Genomic DNA, 18,007 nt, shown 5'->3' on the forward strand with positions numbered 1-18,007 from the left:
ACCTGGGCAGACTGCTCCCCTCTCCAGCCCTTGGTGTGCCACTGAGACCAACAAGGGGGGGGGCGGTGAGGGTTCTGGGGGTTAGGAAGGTGGAAAGTATGTGGCCCAGTTCTGCAGACATCAGGATTAATGGCTTATTATACAGAGTGTCCACAGACTGCAAAGAGAAACATTGAGTCTCCAATACCACAGGAGCCAAGAGCATAAACAGACAATTCACTAAAGAGAACACCATTTAGTAAACAAATATCTGGGAAAGTACTTAGTTTCCTGCAAAATTTAAATTTAAATAACATACAGTGCTTTACCTACTAGATCAACCAAGGGAAACTTTTTAATGCCAACACACAGTGCCAAAGGTATACTGTATCTGGCACATTCGTGTGTTTCTAATGGCATCGTACATCAATTATTCCCATTTGGGAAGCAGTTTTGGAAATATGTATCACAAGCCAGCAAAGTATTCATACCTTTTGACTCAGTAATCCCTTTTCTTGGACTGTATGTATCCTTAGGAAATAATCCAAAATATGGGAAAAGCCATATGTACAAGGATATTTAGAGTTGTCATTTATAACAAAAACTTGCAAGTAACTGGATATACAACATATGATGAATAGATTAACATGGTTCTATGTTGGGTTGGTAGAATACCATGAAGCCATTTATAATTATGGTTATAAAGAATATATGACAACTTGAAAAAGCCTTCTTTGAGAACTGGGTCTCTCCTGTAACGACCAGCCACACACGGCCACAATAGCGGATAAATTCTGGGGCAGACTACAAAATTGAGGGCTCTGAGTATTTGGACTGCCAGGAGATAATGATGCAATTAAGCAGAGATGATTATGACCCAAGATGGTTCGTAGGGCTTAATGGAGGCCCGAAAGGGTTTATAGCTTTGGGCACAGTTGAGAGCCATTAGCCTTGGCAGATCATCAATCTGTGTAAAAGGCCAGAGGTTTTGCTCCCAGGTTAGGAGCTGATTTAAAAATGAATCGTGGTGGAAGAGAAAAAGTAACTGTGTATACGACATTTATTCTGCACCATATTTATTATTACACATCTTATGCCACAGCAATCTCGGTTTTAATGTTGGTGGTTTTTACTCTTTTTGAGCTATTCAGATATTCCGTGATGGGGTGTCCTTTGTAATTTTTGCTGAAGCATGAGGTTGAATGTGAGGGTTTCACAAATGTGTGGAAGCAAGTCCCTCCACTAAGTGAGCACCTGCTCAACTTGCCAGGCGTGTGCTGGGAACTTCCGTGAGTTGTGTCGTGTAATTCCCATTGTGACGCTGGGAAGTAGGTGGTATCACCCCCACGTGGGAGGCCACAGACTGATCCTGGGAAAAATACATATTTTCTCCCAAGTATGGATTTTACGGTGTTCTTGGGCTGACCTTAGAGGTCAAGTAACTTAGTCAAGATCATGCAAGAACGCAACAGTGGAGCCCCGGATTTGAGTCTGACTCAAAGCCTCTGAGTTATTTTCCTCCACTGAAAATAGAGATGATAATCTCTGCTGACCTCAGGTCACTGAGGGAGGGCAGAGAATCAGGTGAATGTGGTGAACTGCTCACACACACCACAAATACAATGCGTTATTTGTTTTTCGTCAGAACGATTTTTGTGCCTAATTAGTATTATCCATTGAATTAAATTGAAACCCAGGAAGCTGAGAAATTAATCTTAAGGAAGAGAAAATAAGATTGTTGGGAATGGTGAGCAAGTAAACATTGCTCTTGAAAATTGATTTCAGGGAAGATAGGACTCATTGGTGTTTGCATGCGAATAGCGTGTCATCAGAGGAAATGAGTTTTTCATTGATTGTAACTCTGTTGGCCTTTCTTTCTGAAGGAAATGCAATGAATAGCCATTTGTGCCCTTGTAAAGTCTAACTTCATGCTCTAAATGTGTGTTCTGATCATGCTGGCTTTTTTGATATGGTAACTGAATTCTCAGATTCCCCCAGATCCAGGCCGGGGCTTACCTCCTGTGCTGAGAGGCACAGCCCTGTGGGGTGATCCCACACAAACACTGGGAAAGAGAGGAGATGCCGGGGGCAGTAGCCTCTGCCCTCCGCCCTCCACCCCCCTCTTCAGCCCTGCTTCCATCAAGCTCACTCACCGAGAGAAAGTCCAGACTCTAGCCACTCACTCACTTGTGCACTTGGGGTTGTTTTTCACACGGGTGGTTTTTTCATCACTGTTACTATTATGGGAAGGAAGGCAGCTCAGGCATTGTTTCGTGTTCACTCATCTGTGTGGGTGACATTTAGGTTTTGGCTCATTTCTGCATGTCTTGTGTGCAAAGAAGGGTTTTTAATAAACAGTTCCATTACTTAGCTGTTCTTGTAACTCTGAAAACCCAACTGAACTATAATTAAACTTTGACTCGGTGACTGGGCAAGTAGGGCTATGATTCTTTTGTTTTATTTTGTTTCCTCCCTTTGACTGATAGCTGATATAGCTAAACTAATAGAATTTTCAGAGAAAAAGGAAATATGTACTGAAATAAGAACTAAAAATAAATTTTTGTAAACCTCTTTAAAATAAGATTTTGGCTTCTGGAAAATGAGTATCAGAGACCCACACTTAACTGTTATCTTAGGTTTGTTTCTAAATGCTTTCTCTAGCCTTTTTTACTAAGTAAAATTATTACCTTCTTAGAGCGGAGTGTTTTCCTTATGTATCACTAATAGTACCAGGCATAGAGTAAGTGTTTGGTGGGTGCTGCTTGTTGACATGGTTGTGTGTGTGTGTGTGTGTGTGTGTGTGTGTGTGTGTGTGTGATTTTTCTCATTTCCGATGCCTGATGCCTTTTCTGTATTTAACAGGTGTTTGAGATGGACATCTCTAAACAGTTACAAGCTTATGAAGTCGAGTACCACGTCCTTCAAGAAGAACTTATCGATTCCTCTCCTCTCAGTGACAACCAAAGAATGGACAAATTAGAGAAAACCAACAGCAGCTTACGCAAACAGAACCTTGACCTTCTCGAACAACTGCAGGTAGAGCTTATTTATGAAGCACCTTCTGAATCCGAGTGTGTGGTCGTTCATTAACTCACCAAAGGCACCAGCAGGCTGAGTTTTCCCATGACCGCAAGACCTTTCTGTCCCCGGTCTGTTTACAGTTTGGATCAAAGGTATCCCGGAAGAATTGGGCCTTTTTATTAGGGAGCAGACAGATTATCCTTTGCTGAGATCACACTGTCCTGGAGGCTGCTTCCGCACTTGGCCTTTTAGGAGGCAGGCCTCGAGATGAACTTGAGTTCAGGATGCCCTGGTGCGCTTAGCCAAGTCCAGCAATTGTGCTTTGAATAATGATGACAGAATCTAAGGCTTGAGTTTCCATGAGCAAAACCAGCTAGGTCCATGGAATGATATTAAGGGAGGAAAGTGACACCAAAACCTACCTCACAAAATAAACCAGAGCACGTGATCGTGACGCTTGAGTCCTCGGTGCAAATACAAAGGTTTGATTAAAAGGACACAGTTCTCCATTCTAGAAGCTTCTATTTTAACACAGAGAAGTGCGGATGAGGACCTACTGTGAAAACGCTGACACAGACCCTGCACACAGGAGGGTGACGGGAAGCAAGAGGTGCAGCCTGGAGACTTGGTCTTCCCAGGTCCAGTGTTGCTCACCCACGCTGTCCCTCATTTGTGTGACAAGGACGAGAAGAATACCTAAAAAGAAGAGTGCTTAGCATAGCTCCTTTACCAATAAGATGGAACTTTTTGGACATCGTAAATAGGTAGTAATGCCGTCAGTGTTAAGGAATTGTTTGTGGAGTGTTAAAAAGATTTATTTATTTGTTTTTAGTTTCTAGAGAGAGAAGTACATATTTTCCCCCAAGTATGTATTTCATGGTGTTCTTGGGCTGATCTCAGAATAAGCTTTCCATCCTGATCTGAGCCTCTTATTTTTCTCCATAGTAAGTTGCCACTTTGCAGACATAAGCTTGGCGATGGTATGAGAAAGGCCAGTGTTTGAGAGCCTAAGAAGTCAACCCTTGTCTGAAATGCATATCTCCCAGCAGGGATTTGTCCCAGTAGACCCTAGTAGATGTTTACTATAGAGGAACAAAGAAACATGCTTTTCCTACCCAGTCCTAACTACCTGTCACCTTCGGAAATTTAGCAGCTTTCCTCCCCACAAGATCGAGATGTCCTAACTGAGAATATGTGTGTGTACAGTCTCTCTAGGACATCTCAGCTGTAGCCTGAAGGCTCTAGGGGATAAGGAGCCTTATCTGGCCTGGGTCTACAGCGTAGGGGGTAATTTTAAATGACTTCCTAACAAACAGTGAGTCCCCGAAATATGATGTGATGGAAACATTTCTAACAAAGCTCAGATTTGCATTTGAAGCACTTGGCTTATTGAGCTAGGCAGTACTCAAATAAAAGGTTCCTTTTATTGGGCTAATGCCCAGGTTGTGTGTGTGTGTGTGTGTGTGTGTGTGTGTGTGTGTGTGTGTGTGAGAGAGAGAGAGAGAGAGAGAGAGAGAGAGAGACAGAGAGAGACAGAGACAGAGAGAGACAGAGATGGATAGATGGATGAAGGGTAGAGAGTAATTTTATGTCACTTCTGTGATACTGTCCCTTTTCATGAAGAAAGGGAGTTGTAAAAAGCTGCTTCGGTACCTACTATCCTCGAGAAAGGCATCAGACGGTAGTAGTACTGACGGACGCTCTCCCTGGCATGCTCTTTCTCTGGCCCAGTGGCTCCACGTGTGCCCAGAGGCAGCCTTTAGGACTGCAGCGTACACCAGCTCCCCGGTATTTACTCAGTTCTTGCTGGGCTGGTGCCAGGGCCACCAGGACCCATAAGACACTGCTGCTCTCAAAGAGTGGGAGCAGGGACTAGGTTGTGCTGTGTCAATTTGTGGGTGTTTGCATATAGTTTGCCCATTACCTTCTGTGAGTCACACGGATTTACTGCCTTTCAGTCAGACTATGTTAAGTTCTGTGAGACTCATACCTTTTTAAAACAGTTTCAGAGCGCAAGGATAGGTGTTTAATACAGCGTCTATTTTTTTTTAATATAAATCTTTTTTTGACAAAGTATCAAAATTGACCTATTTTCCAGCTTTGTTCTGTCCATATTGTTGTTAGACATACCAAAATCCCATTTATGTTCTTATTACATGCTTAAGAATGTTGTCTAGCAACTGAATACCAAACTATTAACCTGTTTTGTCCAGTTGCACACATAAGATGATTACATAGACATGTCAGATGGTGCCAAGTAATGGAAATACATTTTTCTTAACAATCAACTAAAAGTCACTGAGGTCCCATGAGCTAGGTGCTGTTCGAGGCCTCACTCATGTACAGGACAAGACGTGTTTTTTTCCGTGAAAGAGCCTCAGTCCCGTTGAGGAGACCCGACTGTAATGCAGAACAGTAAATGGCCGTGCAGAACAGCTCGCTGCTAAGCTGTGCAGCACACCTGAGAACACGGCGGGGCGAGATGGGCCGTGGCCCAGGCCTTGCCCATGGGTCGGGATCAGAGAGTAGAGCTTGGAGATGCACACCAGACGTGCCCACCCCCTGCCTGGTGAGCTGACGAACTTAGCATCTTTTTTCCCTTCTATTTTGAGTGTTCCAGTGGCACAGCCAGAGCTAGACTTTGAGTCATGTATTGTCTGTCTGGTACAAGTGTTATCTTGTTCAAAAACTTGTTTCCCTTGTTTTGAAAATGAGGGGAATAAATGTGTGTGTGTGTGTGTGTGTGTGTGTGTGTGTTTGTGTACCATTTTCCCCATCTAAAATAAATGGGGACATGGAGAGGGCTGGACTGTATTAACGAGACAGAGCAGTGCCTCAGTGACCCAGTGACTGCAGCCCACAGAATGTAGCCATGAGCTGAGTGAGGCACAGGCCAGAAAGGCCTGTGGGACGGCAATATAGAGGCCGGGGTTTCTGTGGCTTTCGCAGGAAGCCCCTCAGATTCACTGGAGCCAGCTCACTCGTTGCCTGGGAAGCCTGCCTGAGTGCACTAGAGAGAGAAACACCTGGAAGTTCTGCCTACCGGACATTAATTTGGTACAGAAGGTGTAGACCAGGCGGACATAAGGACACTGCTTGGCTCTGCGGCAGTGGTGACTAGGCCTTGCACATGAGCCACTTAGCAGAACACGCAGACGTTCTGAGCACTCCACCCATGTTTCAGGGAAAATGCCCATGTTCTTTGACCTAGTGATACCTTGTTACTGTAAGGAAAATAAAAAGAATTTCAGATTAGAGAGCTATTACTACTTGGGCCTTTACATGGAATCCATATTGACCGTCAGTCTGAAATCAGTTTGTACCTATAAATATATGTAGTAGTTAAAATAGGCCCGGCTGTACTATAGAAATAAATAAAGCTCAAATCTTAGTAGCTTAGCAAAATAGAAGTCTTTTTGTGCCCAAAGCTATATGTCTTCTCCACGTAGTGTCCTTTGGCTATATCAGAGCTGGTGTCCCTGTGGTGGGTGACTTGGAGATTGGGCTCCCTCTGCATTGTGAAGCCACCATCTCAACTCACAGCTTCCAAAGTAGCCACGACAGGGGAGGAAAATGCTGAAGGATCTCAGGGTGGCTCAGCCTGCCTGCAAGGGAACCTAGGAAATGTAGTCTTCCCGTGGGGCCAGAAGAACTGATCGTAAACCGCAGATGCCTCTCTGCTAAAATATGGCTCTATGGTGTGCCCAAGTCCAGACAGCAGAGCATACAGTGGATCCCCCTGTGTCATCACTGAGCAATTATATTCTTACTTTTTCTTTTATTCTTTAGGTGGCAAATAGTAGGATTCAAAGCCTCGAAGCCACAGTTGAGAAGCTCCTGAGCAGCGAAAGCAAGCTGAAGCAGGCCACGCTTGCCTTAGAGCTGGAGAGGGCAGCCCTGCTGCAGACAGTGGAAGAGCTTCGGAGGCCGACGGCAGAGCCGACGGCTCCACAGCCTCACCTCACCCAGCCCGAGCCCACGGGCGACTGACAGCACAGGGCACAGCACCTCGCCAGGGCGCGGCTCTGGAGGAGGCACTGTGACACCATCCTGACACTGTCCAGGCCTTAACTGAGAGAGACGGAAGGTGCTGGAGGGAGAGAAGGAAGCGCGGAGCATGCTTCTCAGGGAGGAAACTGGCTCACCGGCACACAGGTTCTTCCGAACTAAAACTTGCAATTCATGGGCGCGAACGTCCTGGTGGTGTTGTTGTTGTTTGGGTTCCAGACGGTCCCTTCTCCAGTTCTAATTGCTGTAGTCAGTAGATTTAGACGGCATGGACACGAATAAACACGCCTTTATGTTTCCTTTTTCCATATCACTGTGTTTGTAAAGAGCATTCATAATACAGTGGAATTTCAGACGCTGGAAGGGCCCAAGGTGATTCCTCTGGCAGAGATGATGGTCCGTCACTTTTCCAAGGAGGGCTGGTGTGGCCGCACCCTCAGCATCACTGGCAGGGCGTACACTCAGCCTTTGTCCATTTGTGTTGTGGAAGGCCAAGGTGACTGTCAAGAAAGATCAGAAGTGATTTATCGAAATATAACATCTTAAATTTGATCACTACCTTTGGTATTTAATGAAATTTCTTTTTTTAAAAAAATAGTATTTTCATACATTTTTTGCTTAGCCCTTAAGCATTGATCAGAGTCATTGTAGATAAATGTTTTATGGGAAAATCACCATTTTTTTAGACTTTACCAGGTATTGCTAGCATGTGACCTACAGTTACAGTGTCTGAGATATTTATTTCTTTATGGTGTTTCGTATCCATGTTGTAGAGTCGAGTATTTATTTTTGCCTGATATATGATGTAATGCAGCTGTGTGTCCCCGTGAGTCTCCACCACCCCTTGGGAATTTAATTCCTTGCAGAAGTAGCAGGCCACATCAGGCTATTTAGGGGTGCCAGAGATTCGGAGACTTTCAAAAAAGAGATCAGCCTGCAGTTGCAATCAGATGTATGGTAGCTGAGAGCAGTTTTCTGGAGGTAGGATGTGTGTTTTGAACATAACTCGCAACACAGCAACCCCCACCCCGCCTCAGGATGATGAGGACCCTGTGCCTTCAACAAGCAAGAAGCCGTTCACGGTGGCTGCGGTTTCATCTGGTCACTGTGCATGGCCTCTGCCGTGTGCTCTCTCAGAACAGGTGGTTTTCTTACAAAGGATGGGTTAGAGGAGAACTGTGTGGGCACATGTCACTTTCTTGACAGCAGAATCATTTCTGGTCTTTATCACTGTAACCACATCTTCTATTCCACAGGAGTTTCTTTTGACGCTGTCAGTCGTGGGCGTCACTTTTAAGCTCGAGGTGAAAGGAAGGATTTTCATATTTGAAGTCAATATAAATCTCCCCAGACATTTCAGAGGGAGATGAACGTGCTGCCCCCAGTGCCTAAACACTTGGTCGAGAGTTGGGACTCTCCTGTTCCCCATGTCAGAGGATAGCAGTTCTCTTCATAAACCAAGATGATGAGCCCCGCAGCCTTTATCCCAAGTGGTCCCATCAGATATAACTTGAAGAAGTTCACATTTGAGTGCTTCTTTCCATGTTTTACTGTTTGAATGTTTAATAATGTTGAAATTTGGACATCTTATGACCATTACTCAAAACATTGACTCTGCATTAAATAAGAAAGCAATAAAACAATTCATGGTCACACTTTTATGGTGTTTGGTTTTTTGGTTTTTTTAACTTCGGATTTTTGCTTTTCAGCCCTGGAGTGAAGGGACGCTTCATGAATACCTCTAGGTCAAAGTGCGAATATTACCTAACCATCAGTGAAATCGTTCCGAGTATTGGCATCCTGTGTTTTTAGTATTGCTACCCAAGTGCTTGTTATGTAGTAACACCTCTACACGGGGTGTGAATGTGGCACCAATGAGACCAGCTCCATCAGTTGTACGTGCCAGCGAGTGCTACAAGGAGATTGCACTGAGCAGAGGGGACTGTCAATGTGAGCCTATGCATATAGGTTGGACAGAGTCTCAGCTTGTGACTTAGCCAGGGAAAGAAAACTGCTTGAACCAACTTGCATCACTGCATGAGGTTTCGCAGGGGCACGTTTTAAAACCATGTAAGTTTTGTCATATGTTCCCCAAGTGCATTCGTGTGTGCACACTTCAAGGTTGTCTTTTTTTTTTTTTTTTTTTTTTGATACCATGGGACATCATAGGCCTTCAGGAAATACATGATGACTTAGAAAACATGTTTACAAATGTCTTCTCTGCCAAACATTCAGTTTTGAGCCTTCTTTGGAGTTACATGTAGATAGAACAGTAATGTCTGGGGATTTGTGTGTTTGGTTTGGTGCGTCAGGGGAGAAGAGTTGCTCTGATTGCTGTGGGATGTAGGATTTGTTACAGGAATTAAACCCCAAACCGCTGTGTGAGGAGCTGAGAAGTGATTTTGCAGAAAGAGGTGTGCAAACCAGCTAGTCCATCTGAGAAGCAAAAGGCGGGGCTGAAGTAGACCTGGGCAGGGCGGTGTGCAGGGAGCTCTGTGGGAGGCTGTGCTGCCCTGTAGTGGCCACCTCTGTATTTACAGCCAGGTGCCTAGTGGTGGGCCTGCCCTGCCCCCCACCCCAGGTCAACACTCAAGGCCAGCACTTTGGAAAAGAAGGAAGTGGAGCAGAGAAGAACCAGGACAGGCAGGCACCTCTGTGTTTGTTAGTCGCCGTATTTGCCTGTGATGATGACCTTCAGAGCAAAATAGTCCTTGCTTCACTTTTGCCTTCCAAACCTCACAAAAGCACATCTTTGAGTCAATGCCAGCATTCAACCAGCCAGGGAAGGGGACTATGGGAAAGGCAGTTCTGGCTTAACTTAGATGACATTACAAACCACCACATTTAAGTTTAAAACCTGCCTAATTTGAATGATGGTGTGCATGTCTATCTATGAGTCATTTTACAAAGCGAAACTCAGCTTTGAGGGTTTGGAATGCCTCGGAACAATAGGACTGTGGAAGCTGGGGGAAACCTTCTTCTTCATACTGTAAAAACATTCCACCTCATTTTATAGAGGAAAAAGCTAAGCGAGGTGCGAAGAGAGGTTCCAAATCGCCTAATGCCTGGCTACAGGATCAGAGTGGATCCCAGTCTCCCGACTGCCTAATAGTCGACACCACCCAGCTTTCATTGCGTGAGTTTTGAGAGTCGTTTCTGATGACATCAAGATTCAAAGCAAGGAAAGATCTGTCTCATTTTCACAAGGGTGATCTGTATAGTGAGGAGCCCAAATCAGGTTCCCTCCTGAAATGGGTGGTCTCTGGGGGCCTTTGTTTATTAAGACTTAAACCCAGGGTCTCTGCGGCCTGGCCCTACGTGCGGACTCAGGCAGAGGAAGGGTTACCAACACAACAGGGGCTGGGTTGATGGGGTGCGATGTTTGTTCTTGACAGCCATTTTTTTTTTTTTTTTTTGCCTTTAGGCTTTTTTAAAAACCCTTGCATTGTAATGTGTTCAGAAAACAAATTAATCCAGAATTGCCTTTGGTTTTATAAAAGGGGGAAAGCTTCCATGATGTAAAGGTTTTTTGCTAACATCTTTAGAAATGATTAGAATGATTAGGGAAAGATGACTTATGATATGGAGCAACCACAGGCAGTCATTATCTGAAAATTTGAAACTGATAAAAAAATAAGAATATTTTAGTATCTAGGCTTCATAGATATCTGCCTTCATATCTCTAAAGTGAATAATGGATTGTTTTTGTTGTAAACCCTGATTAGCAAAGTGTTTGAATTTATATCACTGTGTATAAATACATTTTAAAATGTAGTACATAACTAAATTCTATTGTAAAATAGAACTTTTAAAAGGCAAAATATTTAATGATAAGAAAAGTTGTGTTTTTAAGGAGAATAAACTTTTATTTTAAATATTGCTTTAAGATATAGGAATTCACATGTCAGTGTCCAAATTTAGCTGAGATCGATGATTGGTTTAATGCACTGTCACGGCTGGAGAAAGGTGGCTTCCAAAATCTAGTAATTCTAAAGGGAGGAGAGGCACTGCTGGTCACATAAAGTCATGATGCTCATAAACTCGCTTTGATTCCCCAATTATGCAAAGGTTTTTGTTGAAATCTGGCTAGAAAATTTCCATCTTCTCTGATGGCAGACTATTGCAAACTAATCAAAACATGTTGGAGTGTTAAATTTGCAAACCAAGGATTTTAAAGCACTCAAACTCTTCATTTGGAACGTTTTAAACAAGTTATAAAAGCATTTCCAAGATTGAGTAACACGCTCACATGATTCTTTTTTGGCCAAAAGGTGACTTAAACAATGGAAACACTTCCAGACATCCTTTTCTGAGAAGCTCTTTTCATAGCCTTTCTCAGCAATCTTGTCTCGGGCCCCCTCATCTGAAGCCCTGTGTTCTTGGCAGGCAGGGTGGAGCAGGCCGTTCCGGTCTGTGGGTCTGCTCTCGCCATGTGGCCGCAGTCTCGCCACCAGTCCCTTCCCTGCAGTCCCCCAGGAGCCCAGAGGTCCTGGGCCTGGCACAGTGCTGGGCTGAGCAGAGCAGAGAGGAGCCGGGCAGAGAGGAGCCGCACGGTGTGTTAAAAATAGCGGCCGTGACTCACTCCACTTTATTACCGCAGTGCACTTCCTCAGACCCACTGGAGATAGCTCGGACAATCGGACAAGGTGACGGGGAGACAGCTTCGTCGCATTCTTTCTCTCAACCAGATTCGTCTGCTTTTCCTCACTCTCTGGCTCCGTCTTCCTGCCCTTGTTTTTGTCTTTTTCCATATTTGGACCTGTGTTAACAAATTCTGGGTGCCTCTTTCCTCTCCGTCTAGCCTCTTCTCGCTAAACCTCAAACTCTCTCATTTCTTCCAACCGTTTGAAGAGCTGACTCTGATTGCTATTAAACTTTGTCTTTGGTCCTTGGCACTCTGCAGGGTGACACCCCGAGCTGCCTTCTTGGGGAATCGGTGCAGATGTAGCACCTTCGGGAAGCGGAGGTGAGTTGCTTGGAAGCTATTGAATGATGTCAAATTTCTGCCCATCTCCATGCTTCCTGCACTTTCTACCAAGGACGGCATGAACCATTTTTCCTTCCTTTGAGGTACATGCCAATCAACTTTACTTCTGAATTTCATAAGCTCAAATCATCTGAATGTGGGTATCAGGATAAGATGAGCTTTGTCACTCAGGATTCCTCTCTCTTCCCCCGCATGCTTCTGCGATCACTTCTAATATCACTGTAGCCCCCACCATCTTTCCGTTGTGTAGAAATGGACCCGCCTGCCTCTCAGGTCCCAACTCTGCAGTCATCAGTCATCGGTGGAGCCCCTGCTTGCCTGTTTTCACTCGTTCCAGCAAATGGCTAAGGTGCCTCCTGCTATGAACGAGGCCCTGATCTAGATAGATCCCGAGACTACAAGAAAAGCGGCTGCCATCACTGAGCTTTTATCCAGCGGGGAGATAAGTAATTAAAATAAGAAAACAAAGAGGTGGGGCTGCCAGCGTGGAGTAGACAGAGAAGGCTTAGCTGAGGATCTCAAGATGAGATCCCGAGGAGAAGAGGATCAAGCCAAGGAGGAGTCGGGTGAGAGTATCCTGGGCAGCTCAGTGTTAGACGATGCAAGGGTACGTTCCAAATGATGCAGAATTCTATCCTAACCTTAAATCTCAGTCAAAGGATGTATTGTTCAAAAACCCTACCTCGCAGAACATGTCTTTTTCAGATGACAATATAATACCAATGTGTTTCAAGACAAAACTCCCATTACTGTATAGTCCCATAAATACAAATGTTTTGTTGTCCTCATCTACTAGTTTCAAGTGACACTATTTTTGACTTAGCATCAAGCTACAAGGAGGAATGAGTTGAGGACACGGGCATTGAGATGGGCACCTGACAGGGAAGGACCTTGTTGTTTTGGTTATGCTAGCCTCGTCTGCGGATCTGACAGACAGCCTCTGGACACAGCCATATCAACCTCATGCTGTAATGATGGGAAGACTAAGCATTAGATAGACGTCCCTTAAAGATAGGTGTGATTTCATAGCACGAGAGTCCAAAAAGGAATATGAGTCAAGAGGCTACGTGAAACTCTCCAAATACTGACTGCTCAAATTACAGGGTACTGAGAAAATTCAAACAAAGAACAGCTTGATTGTTGTTAGTATTCTTTTGGAATGAGTCGACAATGAAGGAAGGTACTAGAAAATGGAATGCAGAAATCTTTGAAAAATTATAAAAGCTAGCCAAAATTTCAGGTTTTTTTTTTTTTTGGTTTGTTTTTTGGGGGCTTTTTGTTTTTTAGATAAGAGAGGAAGTGTTTGTGTAAATTCTGGTTCATTTAGTCCTGTGAAACTCTTATCCACGTTGATGGTGTTCTTTGCAGAGCTTTTGTAATTTTCAGTGTCTTCTTCAAAGAGCCCCAGGGCTTCTCAGGTACTTTTGAGCAAACTTTGTGTTTACTCCAGTGTCTGTTGTGCAATTAAACATGTGATCCTATTTTGCCTTGACATTTCCAGAACATTCACTGACGAATTGGTGACCCTTCGGTTAGCAAATGTACAAGCATTTTGTTCTGACCCATGACTCATTTTGACCCTCTCCGGTCTACTTTATTCCAATTATTTCATGCTTTCTCATATCTTAAACATCTTTGTAAGTCACCGTAAAACATTTGAAGAACAAGTGGAAGCCTGAAAAATATAAATAGAAGCAACATCTGGTGGTTAAAGCACAAGCCCCACAGTGAGTGGGAATCCAACCCTGAGTCCCCGTGTGTGACAGAGAACTAACAGCAGCTGTTTCATAGGATTGTCGTGTGGATGTTTATGAAGACACTGTGGCTGAGACGAAGTTAACAAGCAAGAAATGTTAGCTTTGTCTCGTGATGATTATATAACGTAAATAAATTGTGATGATTCTGTGAGCTTGAAATCAAATCCAGGCAAAATTCCTCAGCAGATTGCAAACATAATTAAAAGGTAATTTTTAAAAAATAGTATGATTACCTAAGACACCATCGTGTCAGGCCAATATAATTTTATGTTTTTGATAGTGTAATGACCAAATATAAGATGGAAAGGTATAGGAGAACATAACCTTGAAGTCAGCAAAACTTTTGACATCCCTCATACTAGCCTAAATAACTTAAAGCTTATTTAAAGCTAATTAAACTTAAATAACTTAACATTACATGGACAGAAGGACAGTTCGATTGGGTTGGTTTAATAGTTTTAACCAATAAGACCACTAAGTAGTGTCAGATTGAGTTGAACTGTAGGACACCCAGCTAGTGTCTGAGAATCGCTTGGTGGAGGGAAAAAAAACCACACACACATTGGAGTTGGTGTCAGAATTATGGTAAAGAAACCTAGTTTCTACTTTTTCGATGTGTGGTCTTTCTAAAGCATTTTTTCCCCATGTTACATAATGGTAAAAACTCGAGCACACAATAGAAACATATAAAATAAAAGAAAGCCCTCTAAATATACCCAGAGATAATCACTTTTATTAGTTTCTTATCTCCCAAAAAACTGATATGTGTATTACAAGAAACCTGGATGTTTGTTGTTTGTGGAAACATGTCAGATTGTAAAAATGGCTGGGGGGGAGGAATGTGCGCCACTGTCTTCTGGGGGTCAGAGATCTGTGATGCTGCTTAGCATCCTACAGTACGCAGAACAGCCCCCACAACAAAGACTCATCCGTCCAAAGAGGCAACATCCGCTAATGTTGGTAAACCCCGCTCTGGGGCAGTGGTTTTAAAACCTGAGTGCATCAGAATCCCCTGGAGGCTTTGTTGAAACTCAGACCCCACCCTCACAGTTTCTAATTCAGTAGGTCTGGAGTGAGGCCCCCAAATTTGCATTTCTACAAGTTTCCAGGCAGGTCCAGGGACCACACTTGACTAACCTCTGCCTGGGGCCTTCCCCTAGGTCCACATGGAGGGGGTGGGCTCACCAGCACAAAGTCTCGGTTTTACCGGCAGGAAGGAAGAAAAAAGAGGAATACTGCCCAGGTCAGGAAGTAGTGGAAGTAGCAGAAGTCATTTCCACTCACGTCCCTCAGGCAAGAACATGACCAACGTGGCCACACCCGGTCACAGGGCGGGGTGGGGGGGGGGTGCAGGGGCTGGGAGGTGCGGTCTTCTCCAGCAGAGCAACCACGAGCCCCACAAAGACGGCAGGGATTTTGTTACTAAAAGGAAAAAGAGAGAATGAGCGTTGGGGATCATTTTCAGTCTCCACTGAGGGGAGCCACACGACCTACACCCCGTCCCTACTCTGTCCCTCTCCTCGCGTCCTACCTCCCCCCCCCCCCAGTCGCTCGCCGTTCTCCGGAGTCCAGGTGCATCTGCTCTCCTGCCTCCTGCCGGCCAGCATGCTCCTGTCTCTCAGGGCCTTTGTGTCCGTGGCTCCTCCTGCTTTAGAAGCTCCTCTCCGGCACAGTCACTCGGGTTCTCTCACTTCATTCAGGCCTAAGGTCACTCCGAGAGGCTGGTCCTGACTACCTGTCTAGCAGGTACCCCTGCCCTAGTTGCCCCTTTACTATTTCTCTCCTGACCCTGCTTCGTCGATCCATGTCACTCAGTGCTCTTGACACAGTATTGCATAGTTATTTGCTTCTCTATTTGTCCTGTCACAGGAAAACAGGATTTGTGAGCGTGGGACTGGTCTTCTTCACTGTTAGAGCCTGGAAAGAGTGCATGTCACATTTTTAATAGACACCACAGGATTGCCCTTCGTTTAGATTTGTCCTTAGGTTTGAATTCTATGAGTTTGTTCAACCCTTATTAATTCGGACTATTTTCTTTGGGCTTCTTATGCTTAGCGTGGTTGCAAATAAGCCCTGTGGCCATGGAACATTTACCAGCGTCCCCTCTGTCTCCAGCGGGGAGGCCTCCTCTCCCCAGGTCCTTGGGGCCGCACAATCCAGCTGGGGTGTGAGCCGGAGGAAATGAAGTGGGATGTTAGCAAACCTTCCGAACTAAGCAACGCCATTTCTCAAAGGAATGTGCGATGGTCACACCCATTTAACATAATAGCCCAATCAAGAGAGAGGCACTGATTCATCTGATTTAGCCCCCACCAGAAAAAAAATCATCCTGGATCTAAATTATTCTTGACTTACAAGACTCTTAGTGGCTCAAAACTGCCTTATCAGCTCAAGCTGATCTAAGAAAATAAACATTTCATAACTGTGATAATATAAGCGGCACCAGACAAGAAACGGCTCAGCTCGGATGGATGGTTCTTATAAATAAACCAGGCCATCGCGCACTACAGAAATAACTAGAATTTCTGTGACTTCATGGGGAGCCAAACGGAAGTGCCCTTGCCAAGGGAAGCTAAAGTCATCCCATATTCAGAATGTGGTCAGGCGCTAGATGTGAGCCAAAAATGTCTTGTTCCAACTGAAGCCACTTCTCAAGTAGACCCAGTTAACTTGAGCCCTCAAATTGAATTTCTATGCTTAGATTTTAGGGAGAGGGGACATACTACAACAAAATGAGCTTATCTAAAGGGTTTGGTTAAAACCTAACAAACAAAATACCAGTGGCCTGCGGCAGGCCTGGAATCAGGGCTGACTCAGCGGCTTATATGTTCTACATCGAAACCCCACGTCATCTGGACTCACAGTACCCTGAAGCCTAGCAGGTCCTATAGAATTAAAAACAGGCCAGGCCCTGGTCCATGAGACGGAGATTTTCAGCATCACTGGTTAAAACAAAAACAGATTCCTGTTAACCAGGAAAAGCCAATTATCAGTAGAACCTTATTTCCTCAACATTTTAAGTTTTGAGGTGGTGATAAGAGGAAAGTAAGTTATTTTTCAAGAGCGTATGCTATAGCAATTTCTCTGGGAAATTGTATCTTCTGAGTCAAGAGAGACATAAGAGTAGCCCAGACAAAATCAAGGGGTGCCACTTTTTGCCAACTGGCTCAGTTCAGGGGCCACTGGCGCCTCTGTCAGAAAAGAACTTCACTTAAGCCAGGTTGGCTAAAAGAGGTCATTTGATCAGACTGTCACCCTAGAGCATGGGTGGTGACTGCCTGCCTTCCTTCCTTCCTTCCTTCCTTCCTTCCTTCCTTCCTTCCTTCCTCCCAACATTGGATAATGAAATCCAATGAGTTTCAGCTGTACACTTTAACAATAAGGCATATGTATATTTACACTGTGGATGGTGATGTTTTCTTACTCCCCAGATTTGAAACCCTCTCAGTAACTAGCTTGGCAGTTTGCATTGCAGGGAGTCAACAGAGAGGAGCGAATGCCTCAGACAGCTAGGCCAGCTCAAGGCTTGGCAAGGCTCCACGGTAGTGCCAGAAACAGTGGCCCCAGAAGGGTGGGGACCTGTGGGAAACCATGGCTTCAGGACTAGTAGGCACCAGCCACAAAGTCCTATCTTGGCCCCTTCCTGGGTTTTCCAGAAGCTTCTAGCATTTTCTGCATAAGGCAGGGGTCATAATCCTGTGGTTTCCTGAGGGATGAGTGTGGCTGCTGCCCCAGGCAGTGCAGCAGTCGGGGAGTGCCTTCCTCCGCGTTCACTGGGGAGGGGGGTCAGACCTCACGGAGCTCAGGTCCTCAAAGCACCAAAAGAAAACATTTTTCCTGTGATGCGTTTGGAAACTATTTCTCATATGCTGGGGCCATCGAGCCTTCAAGGCCACAAACCTAAAAATGTTTTGGATACTTTGGAAGCCAAAGAAACTTTTCCAGTTTCCCGATCCTGTGTGAAAAGTCTCCAAAACTTTCTACAGCTTGTGGTCCACAGATTCTTCTTTTTCATTCTTTTTGCTTTCTGTTTCTTCCCTCATCAGATCCCTTCCCTGGAAGGCTCAGTTTATTCCTCAGCCATGGCAGTGTGGTCCTGACTGAAAGCTGTGAGAGCTTGGAGGGAGATGAAGGAACCATAGCCTTCGGGAGCGGAGTTTCAAAGCAGAGTTGTCAGTGTTCTCAGATCTTTTGGGGGCAAATGGCCGTTTATGTTTTATTTACTTATGTATTATTTATACAGTGCATGATCCAT

At 44.6% G+C, this 18,007-nt stretch overlaps 1 protein-coding gene across 7 annotated transcripts in view; it reads left to right on the top strand.

The window, feature by feature from the left end:
- Window positions 1–8,667, top strand: part of TBC1D1 (TBC1 domain family member 1) — a 197,340-nt gene extending 188,673 nt beyond the window's left edge. For 6 of the 7 annotated variants that reach the window (XM_016140711.2, XM_036227602.1, XM_016140713.2 and 3 more), the window contains 2 exons: window positions 2,842–3,015; window positions 6,790–8,667. In XM_016140711.2, the coding sequence (XP_015996197.2) occupies window positions 2,842–3,015; window positions 6,790–6,990 (375 nt within the window). In that variant the 3' untranslated portion in view covers window positions 6,991–8,667. Of the gene's footprint in view, window positions 1–2,841; window positions 3,016–6,789 lie in introns of those variants that run through there. The other variant, XM_016140716.2, reaches the window with a different exon arrangement.
- Window positions 8,668–18,007: the final 9,340 nt, after the last annotated feature.

This window comes from Rousettus aegyptiacus, unplaced genomic scaffold (genome assembly GCF_014176215.1).
Source record: "Rousettus aegyptiacus isolate mRouAeg1 unplaced genomic scaffold, mRouAeg1.p scaffold_m13_p_10, whole genome shotgun sequence".
In the NCBI taxonomy this organism is placed as follows: domain Eukaryota; kingdom Metazoa; phylum Chordata; class Mammalia; order Chiroptera; family Pteropodidae; genus Rousettus; species Rousettus aegyptiacus.